This window comes from Crotalus tigris, unplaced genomic scaffold (genome assembly GCF_016545835.1).
Source record: "Crotalus tigris isolate CLP2741 ecotype Arizona unplaced genomic scaffold, ASM1654583v1 scf7180000017994.786943, whole genome shotgun sequence".
Taxonomy (NCBI): domain Eukaryota; kingdom Metazoa; phylum Chordata; class Lepidosauria; order Squamata; family Viperidae; genus Crotalus; species Crotalus tigris.
Window position 1 is genome coordinate 325,005 of NW_024096761.1, and position 12,847 is coordinate 337,851.

At 31.7% G+C, this 12,847-nt stretch overlaps 1 protein-coding gene across 5 annotated transcripts in view; it reads right to left on the reverse strand.

The window, feature by feature from the left end:
- The window catches only part of LRBA (LPS responsive beige-like anchor protein), a 369,611-nt gene that overhangs the window by 261,038 nt on the left and 95,726 nt on the right, over nucleotides 1-12,847 (reverse strand). For 4 of the 5 annotated variants that reach the window (XM_039346410.1, XM_039346414.1, XM_039346413.1 and 1 more), the window contains 3 exons: nucleotides 8,715-8,793; nucleotides 8,291-8,424; nucleotides 4,347-4,408 (listed from right to left, as the gene is read on the reverse strand). In XM_039346410.1, the coding sequence (XP_039202344.1) occupies nucleotides 4,347-4,408; nucleotides 8,291-8,424; nucleotides 8,715-8,793 (275 nt within the window). The remainder of the gene's footprint in view (nucleotides 1-4,346; nucleotides 4,409-8,290; nucleotides 8,425-8,714; nucleotides 8,794-12,847) is intronic. The other variant, XM_039346412.1, reaches the window with a different exon arrangement.

A 12,847-nucleotide genomic window follows, 5' to 3' on the forward strand; every position in this document is an offset into this window, starting at 1 on the left:
GGGTATTTTTCTATTGGTTAAGTATGTTGTGAAGGGTTTACTTCTCATTTATTGCTTGAATTCATTGTGGCTGTCATGTATGATAAATGGGTTAGTGAACTCTGTGCCCCACCTTACATCGGCATGCACAGAGACAAATTAGTTCTGTACTTTGCTTTTTCATTTTTACCAAAGAGCACATTTCTCTTGTTTGAATCATATCTAAACTACCTTTTTCATCAATTCCACTATATGTTGGAATGATCCTTACATTCTTTAGGCATTATCTGCCCTTTTTCAGTGTCATATAGCACTTGTTAATTCTAAGAATATTTATGCTGATTTTAAGATTAGCCAAGTATAAAGATGGCAGTGTTCAGATCAAATCCATCAGACTCTGGAATGTTCTACAAACAGAACCAAATGATATGAATTCACAGATGTTGACACAGAGAACCACTGTTACAAGTAAGCAAGCCATTCTATAACTTCAATGTCTATTAAATTCTCTGCATCCCTCTCATGAAGAAAACAGCATTTTTTATTTTAATTGACATTTTAAATTTTAAAAAAATAATTATGATTGCTCATATTGTTAAAATTATGCATTTAGACTGATACACAATTTTGTACTGTAAAAGAGAACAATTATTTTGTGATACTCTAATTACATTCAAAAGTCCACTGGTGTAGTTGAAGTTTTTCTGATTCATTTAAGAACTATGCATAATTCTGGATCTTTGCAGCAATTGAATCAGTCAAATAATCTATAAACCAAATCAAAACTATTTTGCTTGGTCAAGGAATTTTGCTTATTGTTGTTTCTAGAATCATTTATGAATCCTTATTATACATAACATTTATTTATCAGAAAGTTACACAATCAACTAAAAGATCACAAGAAAATAAAGAATTTTTCATTTGTTGTAGAATTAATTAAAGGAAACAGATCTGATAAACTAACAACTGTACAGAAATTAACTTGTGCATATCAGTATGCATGCAATAGTATAAAATTTAAAATTGTTCTTATTCAAGTAGCATTTCATAAGACCTTTTAAATAAAAAGCATTCTGGAGTAGGACAGAAATACTCTATATGAATTCTGGACATGATATACTCAAAAGGAGCATCTGGCTGAGATTTTCACACTTTCTGTTGGTATAATTACTTGGACAGGAAGCCAGACTAGATGGTGCATTGAGCTTCAATGTACTGTATGCATTTCTGATAAATGGGAAAAGAATAGATGACCTGGCAGAAGGCTCAGACAATAACATGTGATTTACAGGACATAAATGCAGCTACTATAAGATTTATCTGACAGCCCACTACGATAGTGGACTGTTGACTACCCGAAGGAATGATTTCTAGTCTTGAATGTCTACTATTGAGTAGCCACACACATTATTTATTTATTAGATGTTTTGGGTTGAAACCATTTTTAAATGATGCACTTCACAATGCTTAGCAATAAATTTAGCGTTAAACTCTAGAGGGGAGGTAGTGTTATTGGAATATATGTCAGACTGAATTAGGATGAGCAAGCCAATGCTTTTATAAAGCAGCCTTGAATGTAACATGGATTCTTTCAAAAAATGATATTAATGTCAAGTAAGCAAGGGCATTCTTCAGTTAATACTAAATGCAGAATCCCTTTATATTGTTAAACAACATTGGTATTAGGCCTCAGAATGCAGTATCAATTAAAAATGTCCTGAGGTATTTAGGACAAGTGTGGACATCTGATGGAGTTGACAAGGAGAATAAACAATAGTATTTCAAATAATTTGACATTTTGTGTATACTATGAAAAAAAGAGCTAAGGCACTCAGAGTATTCAGGAAATAAGTAGCAGCAAAATAATACCTGGATTTTTATTGCATTACAATAAACTTTTTTTTAAAAAAATCAAAATTACTTTTAAAAATATCAGTATATTACTTTTAATATACTTTTTGTGCACAATTTGCATTTGTAAAACTTAATTTCTGCATGATTACAGAAAATAATTTTAATAATAACATATCATGATATAAATCAATCATAGCAGTGCTTTAATGTGTCTGCCAATCCATAAAATTTTAAAATCACATTTACAGATGCTTATGTTTAACTGTATTGTATTATTTATGTGATTAAATCTAGTTTCTGACCTGATCTTTTGATCTTTGGCCCCTCTATCCTCTCCATCTCTTCTTAAAAAATAATTAAAATTTTAGCAAGAGGGTCACTTCATTTTCCATCTTATCCTAGTCCCACAAAGAGAAAAAATCAATCAAGCTCAACCCCATGCCTTCACAGTATCTGTAAAATGTCCAGCTGAAATTCAATTTTGTATCTCTCAGACTTCCTATGGCAACACAGTTTATCTCTTAAGAAATAGATAATTTCTGTGATTGCAATACTAACCTCTCTAAATTAGAAAAATACAGAGAAAAAATATGTAATTATTACCCAAGTTTAAATCTTTATACTTCTAAGATCCTTTTAGTTCATTTCTTAAGACTATTTTTTGTGTTATAGTTATTCTTTTAAATCAGGATATCATTTTAAGTTACTGTATTGGCTTTTTCAACTATTTAATAAAAAACAATGTATTTCACTGTTATCGTCTCAATTAATTCATTACCATATTCTATTCAATAACAGGACATAAACAATATGAATAAAAAATAGAGACATTAGAGTATATCATTCATTCCTCTTTGAATCACAGAGTATTGAAGTAATTTTGATACGTGTAATTCTCATATGTATTCATAGTTATGTATATTTTATATTAGTGCATGTGATATGTTTGTGTATTGTGTGTGTTGAGCAATAAAGTTCTAATTATTTTCTCAATAGTACTTTTACATGTTTATCACCGTTTCAAAGAAAGTATTAAGCAAATAAAGTTCCTTCCTTTTCAAAAATCATTATTTTAAAATATGCTGCCTTGGAAATCTATCTATCTATCTATCTATCTATCTATCTATCTATCTATCTATCTATCTATCTATCTATCTATCTAATCTTATCTATCTATCTATCTATCTATCTATCTATCTATCTATCTATCTATCTATCTATCTATCTATCTATCCCTAGCTAAAATTATCCAATGCTATGTGCATTTCTAGAAAAAAATTCAAACAGCCCTAACATGTTTGAGTGCATTCCTGAATAACAGACTCACTAGAAACAAAACTATTCTTCACTAGTTCATTGTAAAAATCCATTAACTGTAATCTCCAAAAGTAATTGTTTTTATTGCACTTTATTGTCGATGCAAGTTATTGATTTTTCACACCTTCTATGATTCTTTCATTTGTATTCATGAAATGTCTATCAGCACAGACTAAATACATTTGGCAATACAGGCACTAAAACAAATAAATCAATGTAAAAAAAACATTAATTTTGCATTAACCTTATTCGTCAGGCAAGTAAACCATAAGGGCTTTAAATGAAGGTCAAAGGTTCTGAAATGGGTCAAAACCCTTGACCTCTAGACCAATAACATTCCCATTAAAAAAAGCTATTTTAAAGTTTTAAGTAGGGGAATTTACTATCAGTAAAGATGTGATTTTTAAAAGCCAAAACAAAAAGATAAACATTTTCCATATAATGATAAAGAAAAATGTGAGAGGAATAAACTATTGTTATTTGATCTATTACATATTATAATTCGTTGACATATCTAATTTTTTAGATTATATTTTTTGTAAATCACAATTAATTGCAATAACACTTTCTACAATAGTATAAAATATGAAGTTGCATTTTACATTTCTCATCGAACCTATGTCAAGAGCAATTAGTATTAGGCCTGATGTATTTTAAATCCTTTTTAAAAGGGCAAAGATCAAATCCCATTAATTCTAATGCAGCTATATTATTTTACATTAAATATTAAAGTCCATAGTTTAGTCTTTTTCTTTTTAAATATGTTACTGGGTAAAAAGATGCCTCTTATTAAAATAATATATAACACAATAAATCACAAAAATTTAAGGCAGTATCTATCTTGATCACACTGGATAACATAATATTGTTAATATATTGTTTTATATACTAGGGATCTTTTCTAGTTTTTTCTAGAACTTCTGTTATTTCCAGGCAGCATAGCCATTGGATTAGAGCTGGGGAATGTAAAATATAATGGACACCAAATTGCAGTTACCTCTGCTGGTGTTCTGAATTTCTCAAAGAGCTTTTGTAATCAGGTTTGTTTGAAGAATGCCACAATGATGATGTTGTTTAGGCTTTTATCATTGAACACAAAGAAAGACAGAAGCTCTAAAACTAAATGTTTTTTGATTGCTAGTTTGCTTGCTTGTTTTATTGGCAATAGTAGCTGTTTAAAGTCAGCTGAAACCTACCTGAGAACAAAGCAGCATGACCAATTCCACAACTGAACTGCTAGATTTCATACATACAAGACCTAAAGGAAAAAAGAAATGGAATTACATACTTTGATTGACTTTAGTTTCATATATTTAATATACAATATTGGCATTTTATTATATTGAGATTTTGTAGTATTATCCCTATGCTGTAGAATGATTCTCATTTAATACAAGAAACCTCACATATTCATTGTTTTATCCAAATGTTTATGTGAATAGAATATATATTTAAATATATACACTAATTTCATTACTGCAATGCATAATTTTAATATAAAATGATGACCTGAAGCTGTTTAATTGGCATTACATAAATATTAGGGTTTCAAGTTAATAAAAGTAAGTATGGCATATTGTATATTGATTTATATTATTACATTTCTTCACCTTGGAATGGATTGATCATTATATATGCAGAGAAGGGAAATGGTTCTGTGACCTTTGCTTTCTCCATTGAGCTCTCTCCCTTCAGCCCTCCAGCTATCAATCAAGTTTCCATTTTGTTTCATGGCAGCAGACATCCCAAGCACTCTTATTAGTACTTTGACCCTTGACCCCAACCTAAACCTTAAGGAGGTGGAGAGCACAAGAGTAACCTATACATTTATAAACTAATTTGGTTATTAATATCAGTTCGCACTTCATGCTATTTCCCCAGTATAATATGAAAACATGTTGTCCTAAATGCCCTAAAATAGTGGCATTCCTTTCAGTAATTCTGTTTGTCTTTGGCTTAATGACACTGAAAAAACCCCTACTAAGCCAATAATATCATGCATTTAATATATTACAAAAATAGACAGACTAGCTAAGTTTCTATATACTGTTGGATACAACATAATGTATGTATATGATAAACAGTTTATTTATGTATTCATTGAATTTAAGAATCATTCCACTAAATAATGCATTTAATAATAATAAATTATCAAATTCTTTAAAAATCATAAATTTATAATGTATGCTAAATATTTCCCTGGATTCACCATTTAGCTTGCCCAGTTTATATGACCTTTTATAATGGCATTTTTAAAATACACTAATACTGAAAGCAGAATCTCTAAATTTTCTGGTGTATTTCCTAAAAGTCTGTAAGCATGTCACTAAGCTATCTACTAACCAGAATTGAAAATGTCCCAAAATCTAATTTCTAACAGAACTTTTTATCACCATTTTTAGTTTTATCATTTAGAACATTTTATAAACTTTTTAACAGATTTGCAATTGCCTTGAGATGTTCTCCTCTGAAATAAGAGGAAACACCCATATTTCTGGAAAAGTAATAGCACAATAGCTGATACCATCCACTGTATCCCCATTAAAATCTATCTTCACATATTGTATATTACTAAACAATTATACAACCTGGACTTTTAAATGAAAAATGGGCAACAAATAGGAATGAAAATATATACAATATTGTTATATGATAAATCTGTGAGCAACAAACCTTTTAAATGCAGTTGTCTGATGCATACATCATTTGTACTTCCTAATACTTGAATTCTATACAACAAAAGGCCACCATCTGCCTGCTCTTCTATTTGCTAAATCTTTCTGTAAATCAGTTTCAGATGTTCAAGGTTACTATGCATTTCCTGTGTTGTTTCTCTAGAAACTGCCTTGCCCTCTCACAATTTGAAGTACTTTCCTGAAATTATACATAGTTGTCTTTATTCTTTCAATACTATAATTACTTAATGATACTTTCAACCCTTTTATAATCAAAAGTAATAATATAATAGTTTAATAAACCTACTCAAGTTTCTAAACCTGATATACCCAGGTGATTATATTTTACAATGACTCTTATATCATCCTAGCATTTTGTTGCTCAATTAACAATAAAATTATCCTGTTTAACAGTGTAACAAAAAAGTCATGAAATGCTGGAAGGCACTTTGCTATTTCAGAAAGAGAAGAATCTAATTTATGTTTATTACAATGACAAAGTAACATCAAATAAATAGAGTGATCAACAAAAATTAAACTTTACAGTTGAATCAATACAAATGATCAGAATAGATGCCCAAGTAAGAACCAAGGTGGCAGTCGTGGCTAAGAGCAGGAGTCCCCAACCCCTGGTCTGTGGACCGGCACTGGTCCACAGCATGCCAGCAACCAGGCCGCACAAACAAGCGAAGCCCCATTCACGGGATGCAGGCAGGACGAAAACTATACCCCCTCTGGTCCATTGAAAAACCTTTTTCCATGGCCCCGGTTTCTGGTGCCCGAAAAGTTGGGGACCTCTGGCTAAGAGGACTTTTGCTAAACGTCACCTTTTTCACCCGTTATATCCTTTCCTGCATCAAGAAGCCCTTCTTCTTTCAATCACTCATACTCTGGTCATCACCTATATGAAATATTGCAATGGGGCTATCCTTGAAAAGCATGTAACATCTCTACTATGTGAGCTGTACCAAGTGCCAGTTTGCTTCCAGCTCCAATTCATTAGTTATCATCTTTAAAGCCCTTCATGGCATGGGACTAAGTTACCTAAGGAACCATCTCATACTAATTATATTGTCCCATTCCACCTGGTCAGGCAGGGAGGGTATGTTGCGAATGCTGTTGGATAAAGAATTCTTACTGGTGGGATCCTGGAAGATAGCCTTCTCTGCCATTGCTCTTGGTCTTTGCAACATCTCACCCCCAGAGGAGGCAGCCTCCCCTCTTCTGGCCTTCAGATAGAGTGTGAAAACTTGATTCTGCCAACTGGCATGGGGTTGGGCAATGCTATGTGATTGTGGGGGTACTAATAACAGACTAACGGAATTTGAAGGGAGCTTGGAGTTCTTCTAGTCCAACTCCCTGCTCAAGCAGGAAATCCTATACCATTTCAGACAAATGGTTGTTCAATCTTTTCTTAAAAACTTCCAGTGTTGAAGCATTAACAACCTCTGGAGGCAAGTTGTTCCATTGATAGTTCTAATTGTCAGGACATTTCTCCTTAGTTCTAGGTTGCTTCTCTCCTTAATTAGTTTCCATCCATTGGTTCCTGTCCTGCCTTCAGGTGCTTTGGAGAATAGGTTGACTGCCTCTTCTTTGTAGTAACTCCTTAGATATTGGAACACTACTATCATGTCACCCCTACTCTTTCTTTTCATGAGTTGTAGGTGCTTTTCTGCCTTTTTAACTCTAACTTTTAATATTTTCATCAAGTGTTTTATTTATGTCTTTAACTTTGTTCTTTATGTTTTATATTGTGAATTGTTTGTGGTATTGTAAACTGCGCAGAGCCACTTAGGTGAGATGGGTGGGATAGAAATGTAATGAATAAACAAACAAATAAAAATGTTGGACAGTGTTTACTGAAGCTAACAAAATACTGAAGCCACACAATGTTTTTATAAACCACTGAAAATCACTGAAAACAAACTACATATTAAAAAAGCACAGATTCAGCATTTCATAAAAACACTGCATGGCTTCAGAAGTTTTTGGCTTCAGGAAGGAGAACTCTGTATGATGTTTTTAACAAGAGGCAGTCCATCGCTAAGTATTGGTTGTCCATAAATCGGACATTCTTAACTCAGAAATGCCTGTATGGAACTGTAGGATATTCTAAAGGAAAATAAAGAGAAAAAAATATAGTTGATTATAAGGATAGGTAAAAAAGATAGATGGATAGGAAAGGTGGCCAAGCAATATGCAAAACAATAATAAATATTGAACAGAATATGAGGGCTGTAGCTAATACAGTCCCCCCACATGTACACTGAATCATCTTGTGGCTTTTTAACTCTAATTATATGAGCTGGAAGTAATCTTAAAATAAACACTAAATAGTTTGATAGCAATACTCAGCTATTAACATTATTTCAATAATTTATTCAATATAAATAATTTTAAATTTTAAACTAGCTTCCAGTGTCAAATATTTAGTTCTTATAAAAGCATAAAAAAGGGAAACTTACTTGTACCTTCTATCAGTAGTTCTTGACCGTGACTACCCAAGAGGGTACGCGAAAGAAAAGGAGCAAAGTCCACAAATATCTCCCTCAGAAGAGGGGCAGCTTTTTCCAAAGCATGCTCAAGCCTCTCTGAAATACTAAGAGATGTACAAGTTCAATAAAAAACATAATTTAAAGAGCAAAAATTCTCTAAGGAGAAAAGCAATCTGCAAAAGTACAAAATACATCAACAAAAGTCAACAAGTCAATGGCTAAACACACTGAGTTTAGGTTACTATTTAAACGGAAATAGCAGTAATAGAAATCCAAAACTTCCTATCAGCCTCAAATGAAAGAGCACAATCCAATCAAAAGTGTAGAGTGAATTCCATGTTACTTAAATAAATTGGAATATGATATAACCTGCTGGAAGAAACTTAAAAGTTACCTCATGTTTGAAGCAGAATCCTCAGGCACAGAAGAAAGTGTAGGAACAGATGGTAATCTTGAATCTGATGATCCATTACCTACCAAAGAGATTTTTAAGAGTTCAAATAGCTGTAAATATACGAAACTATCTTTAATCAAAACCCATGCTAATTCAGTACTTTCTACACTGACTGGAGCAGTTCACTTTAGCTCCAAGATCTTTACTAGGACCACTGCCTTTGAACTTTTTAACTGAAAATGTCACTGACTGAAAAATTAATCCTACCTCTATTCCCATATGAAGTAGACATAACTAGTGGACACCTGTATTTAAATTTACCAGCTGCCAAAATATTTATGTGTGGGACATATTAAAGGTTATATTTCTTTTCACACTTCTAATTTTTATGCAATTTATTCTAATTCTACAGTTTTATAATGCTAGTTGATTTGTGACACAATAGTTCTGAATTCAAAGCAGGAGTATCAATTTGTAAGTATACAGAGTAATTCACGTATAATTCAGCAAATACTGACTTGCACTTTACTTTATCATCGTCAGCATACTTGATTCATATTGTGCTTGGAATCTTGGAAAAAGATAGCCCGAATCCTTAAGTACCTGGATAACATTCAAATTATTCCCTGTATTGCTTTTGGGAAATTCTCATTACCAAAGTTATCCATTACCAAAGAGGCATCAATTAAAACTTGTTTTTAACATTTTCAGACTAGGAAAAGAGAGAATAAAAAGAACAAAAAGCTCTGTTGTTTTTCTTCCTCTACTTTGATTAAGATATGTATGTTTTACATTAACAGTGTGTCTCTACTCTTTAAAACTTGCCCACTTTTAAGAAACAGTGTTCACACTTGCCAAAATCTGGTTATTAAAAGAAGTTATAATATAGAGATGATGAAAAGCTGCTATAGCTTAAAATACAACTGTGCAATTCTATTGAGCCCTGGAACTATAGAGTATCCCCATTCTTGATTAATAGATATACAAGATATAAAAAGTGTTTTTGTTAACTATACAGAAGGTCTTCGATGTTTCTATTCTTCTATCAGAATATATCAGAGACCTCATATTGACAGCTATGTTTCTTAACCAATAAAGTGCTATTTAAGATGATTGAAATCAGGTGAAATATTTCAAAAATTTCTTTATTCAAAATAGTTAATTTCACTAACTCATTTTACAATTTGAGAAATTAACACTGAAGCTAATTTCAGACTTGTGTCAGTCTTGCAAGGTTGCTCATGTGTACCCATTATATTTTATTGTAAGGTTATATTAATAGAATCTTGAAAAAGTAAAGCTATATTAAACTATGTTCCAAAAATTTTGAATATCTAAAAATACGAGAACTTTGGATTTATCATGCATTTTTCATGTTTTTTCCTTAACTTCTGTATTTGTTTTTAAACCATTTTAAAAATGAATATCTGCATGGAAACCTAGGGTATATTGTTAATTATGGTATCCCGTATTATAAGAAATTTGCAATTGTAAATTGTAATACAGAATCTATGATAAAAAATGTTAAAGAATTCTGTAATATATGATCTAAAGAAGCAAAATATAGCAGCATTGCATGTATATTTGTACATATATTTTTGTGTGTGTCTGTGTGAAAATAATTACTTTTTTCCATAATATTTATATTTAAAAAAATTAACTTATATCTATGACCAAGTTCAGGAGCAGAAGAAAGGTAAGCACACAAGCTAAAAATCTATTATAATAAATGTTCTTCCTTTTAAGTTGCTACTAACTCTGATCCTTCGGGATGTGGCAAGCTATAAATCTAACAGGACAATATTAAGTTATTTGAGATATCAGCTCCTGATGTTGGACATTCAGAGTCAGCAACAGAGTTTTTGGTTACCCTAACTAACTGAAGAGCTTGGTTTATGATGAAAAAGTTGGCTTGGTGCCCAGATAAAATGAAGTTTTATTGCAGCACAAGCTACTTCAAATCACATTTTCCATACTGCTAGAATCAGTAGAATGTAAATAGCAGTGCAGCACATCTGTTGAGGCTAATGCCTGTCTTAGAAAGGAGAAGCAATTCCATATAGCAGTTCCACTCCAAACTTAATTAACTAGTCAGAAAAAGACTGTATGTAGTGCACGTTTAAAAAATTACTTGGTCAGTTGATAGGTTTAAAACAACTGTGCAACTTAATATGAATAAGATAAAACCTAAAGCTAAATATATACAAAATGCCACACAAAATTGAACCTCAAATTTTACATTTCCTACATACAGTATATGAGACAGTGCTAAAAACCCAACCAATTTCTTAACACATTTAGATTTCAGACTGTACCCTTTAGGGGAAAAAACATCAAAGCAGTTCTGTAGATTAAAATGCCATTTAAGGCTTATAACTTCAGCACTGATAAAAATAGTCTCAAAGAATATATTAGATTAAAGATTATGAAAGCACAAAAATGTCAGTTAGGCATTGCTCTGCAAGTGTTTCCAAAGCACTACATCATATAAATCTTATTTAGATAAATGTACTAAATGTACTTCCAGCTGAGTTTTCATTTTAAAATGCCTTTTATTCATTTAAGGGAAGAGAGATCTTTCAGAAGCATGTTTTCTTCTAAAGCAGACATGCAAGTAACTGTGGTAGCTACTTCAAACAAGTGGAACCCAAGTGGCTTATCTTTCTTATCCTTTCATTGATAAACTGGCTCCCTCAAACTGACAGTTTTACAGACATATGTAAGGACATAAAAGGAAATGCAAATAGATCATCTGTCTAGCACCCTTCTAGTGAAAGCTTATTGTTTATCCAAGGTCCCCAAGGGTCCAAACAAATAATGTCTCTGGCAATAAACTGATCTTAAGAGAAGGGGTTGTTCCCAAAACACCTGCATGTCTGAATGTATATGTGCAAAGGTCTAACCTAACTACTAGCTTAATGACAAAGTAACAGCTATGAGACAGATTTTATTTCTTCTTTCTTTAGTAACAAGAATTTCTTTTTAAAGGGAATATTTAGTTGGCTAAAGAAATATTTTGGATATAAAAACATAGAAAAAGAGAGATTAAAAAGATAAATCTCAAGTTATCTGTTGCTATTTCAAAATATAAGAGTGAATTCATTCACTTACTGCAAAATTTAAATATTATGCATCTTCTTTACAATAATTACCTGATGCTCTCTTTAGGACTTAAAAATAAATCTTGTCCACTATCTTAAACAGCCTCTCTGCAGGATTATTTCCTATTTCAAATCTACATGAATATCATCTCAATAGTTGAATGAAGGTATTTAAATAATTGATGCATAAGGATAACAATGGGCAAGTAAAATAATCTCTAGAGAATCATTCTAAACCAAGGTTTCATACAAATAAAAAGATAGAGAGCATACTATTTTTTTTCATCAGCCACTAAATCATTAAAATAGATATTACAATATATATATAATAAATAAATGAACTTCAATTTCAGCTTTCTTTATAGCATCAAATAATTTTGTTGGGAACTAATCAGAGTTAGTTTGCTTCAGAGGTTAAGGAATCAGGCTAGAAACAGGGAGACTGTGACTACTGCTTTCACCTTAGGCACAAAGCTAATTGGGTGACATTGGCCCAATCATTCTCTCAGCCCTAGAAAGGAGGCAATGTAAACTATTTCTGAAAAACTTTGCCAGGAAAACTGCAGGGACTTGTCCAAGCAGTCTCTGAGAATCGGACACGATTGTATGAAGGAAAAAGCAACCATAGATGACTACTGACATTTTTACATTTAGTATAGAATTCTGCTGGAAGGGAGAATATTATAAATCAAGGCAGAATATTTTCATATTATATATTTAGGGAAGATCCAGGACCACAAATGAAAACCAATGGCTATTCTCACTTTATGTGTAGTATTAAAAGCTATTTATAGGATAGGCTCTGAGTTCTTATTACTGAAAGTTCATATAACATCTTATTACTGGAAGTTCATATAACAATCTTTGCAGTAATGTCAGCACTTAAATTGGGGACATAATATTTACGCAAAAGTATTCTAAGAGCCAAATTTATAATAAATAAAAAATTAAATAAAAAGTTAAAAAAGAGAAAAGATCAGTACTTAGGATTCTTTTGAGTATTTCTTAGCCAAGGAAACTCAACTTTGCAAT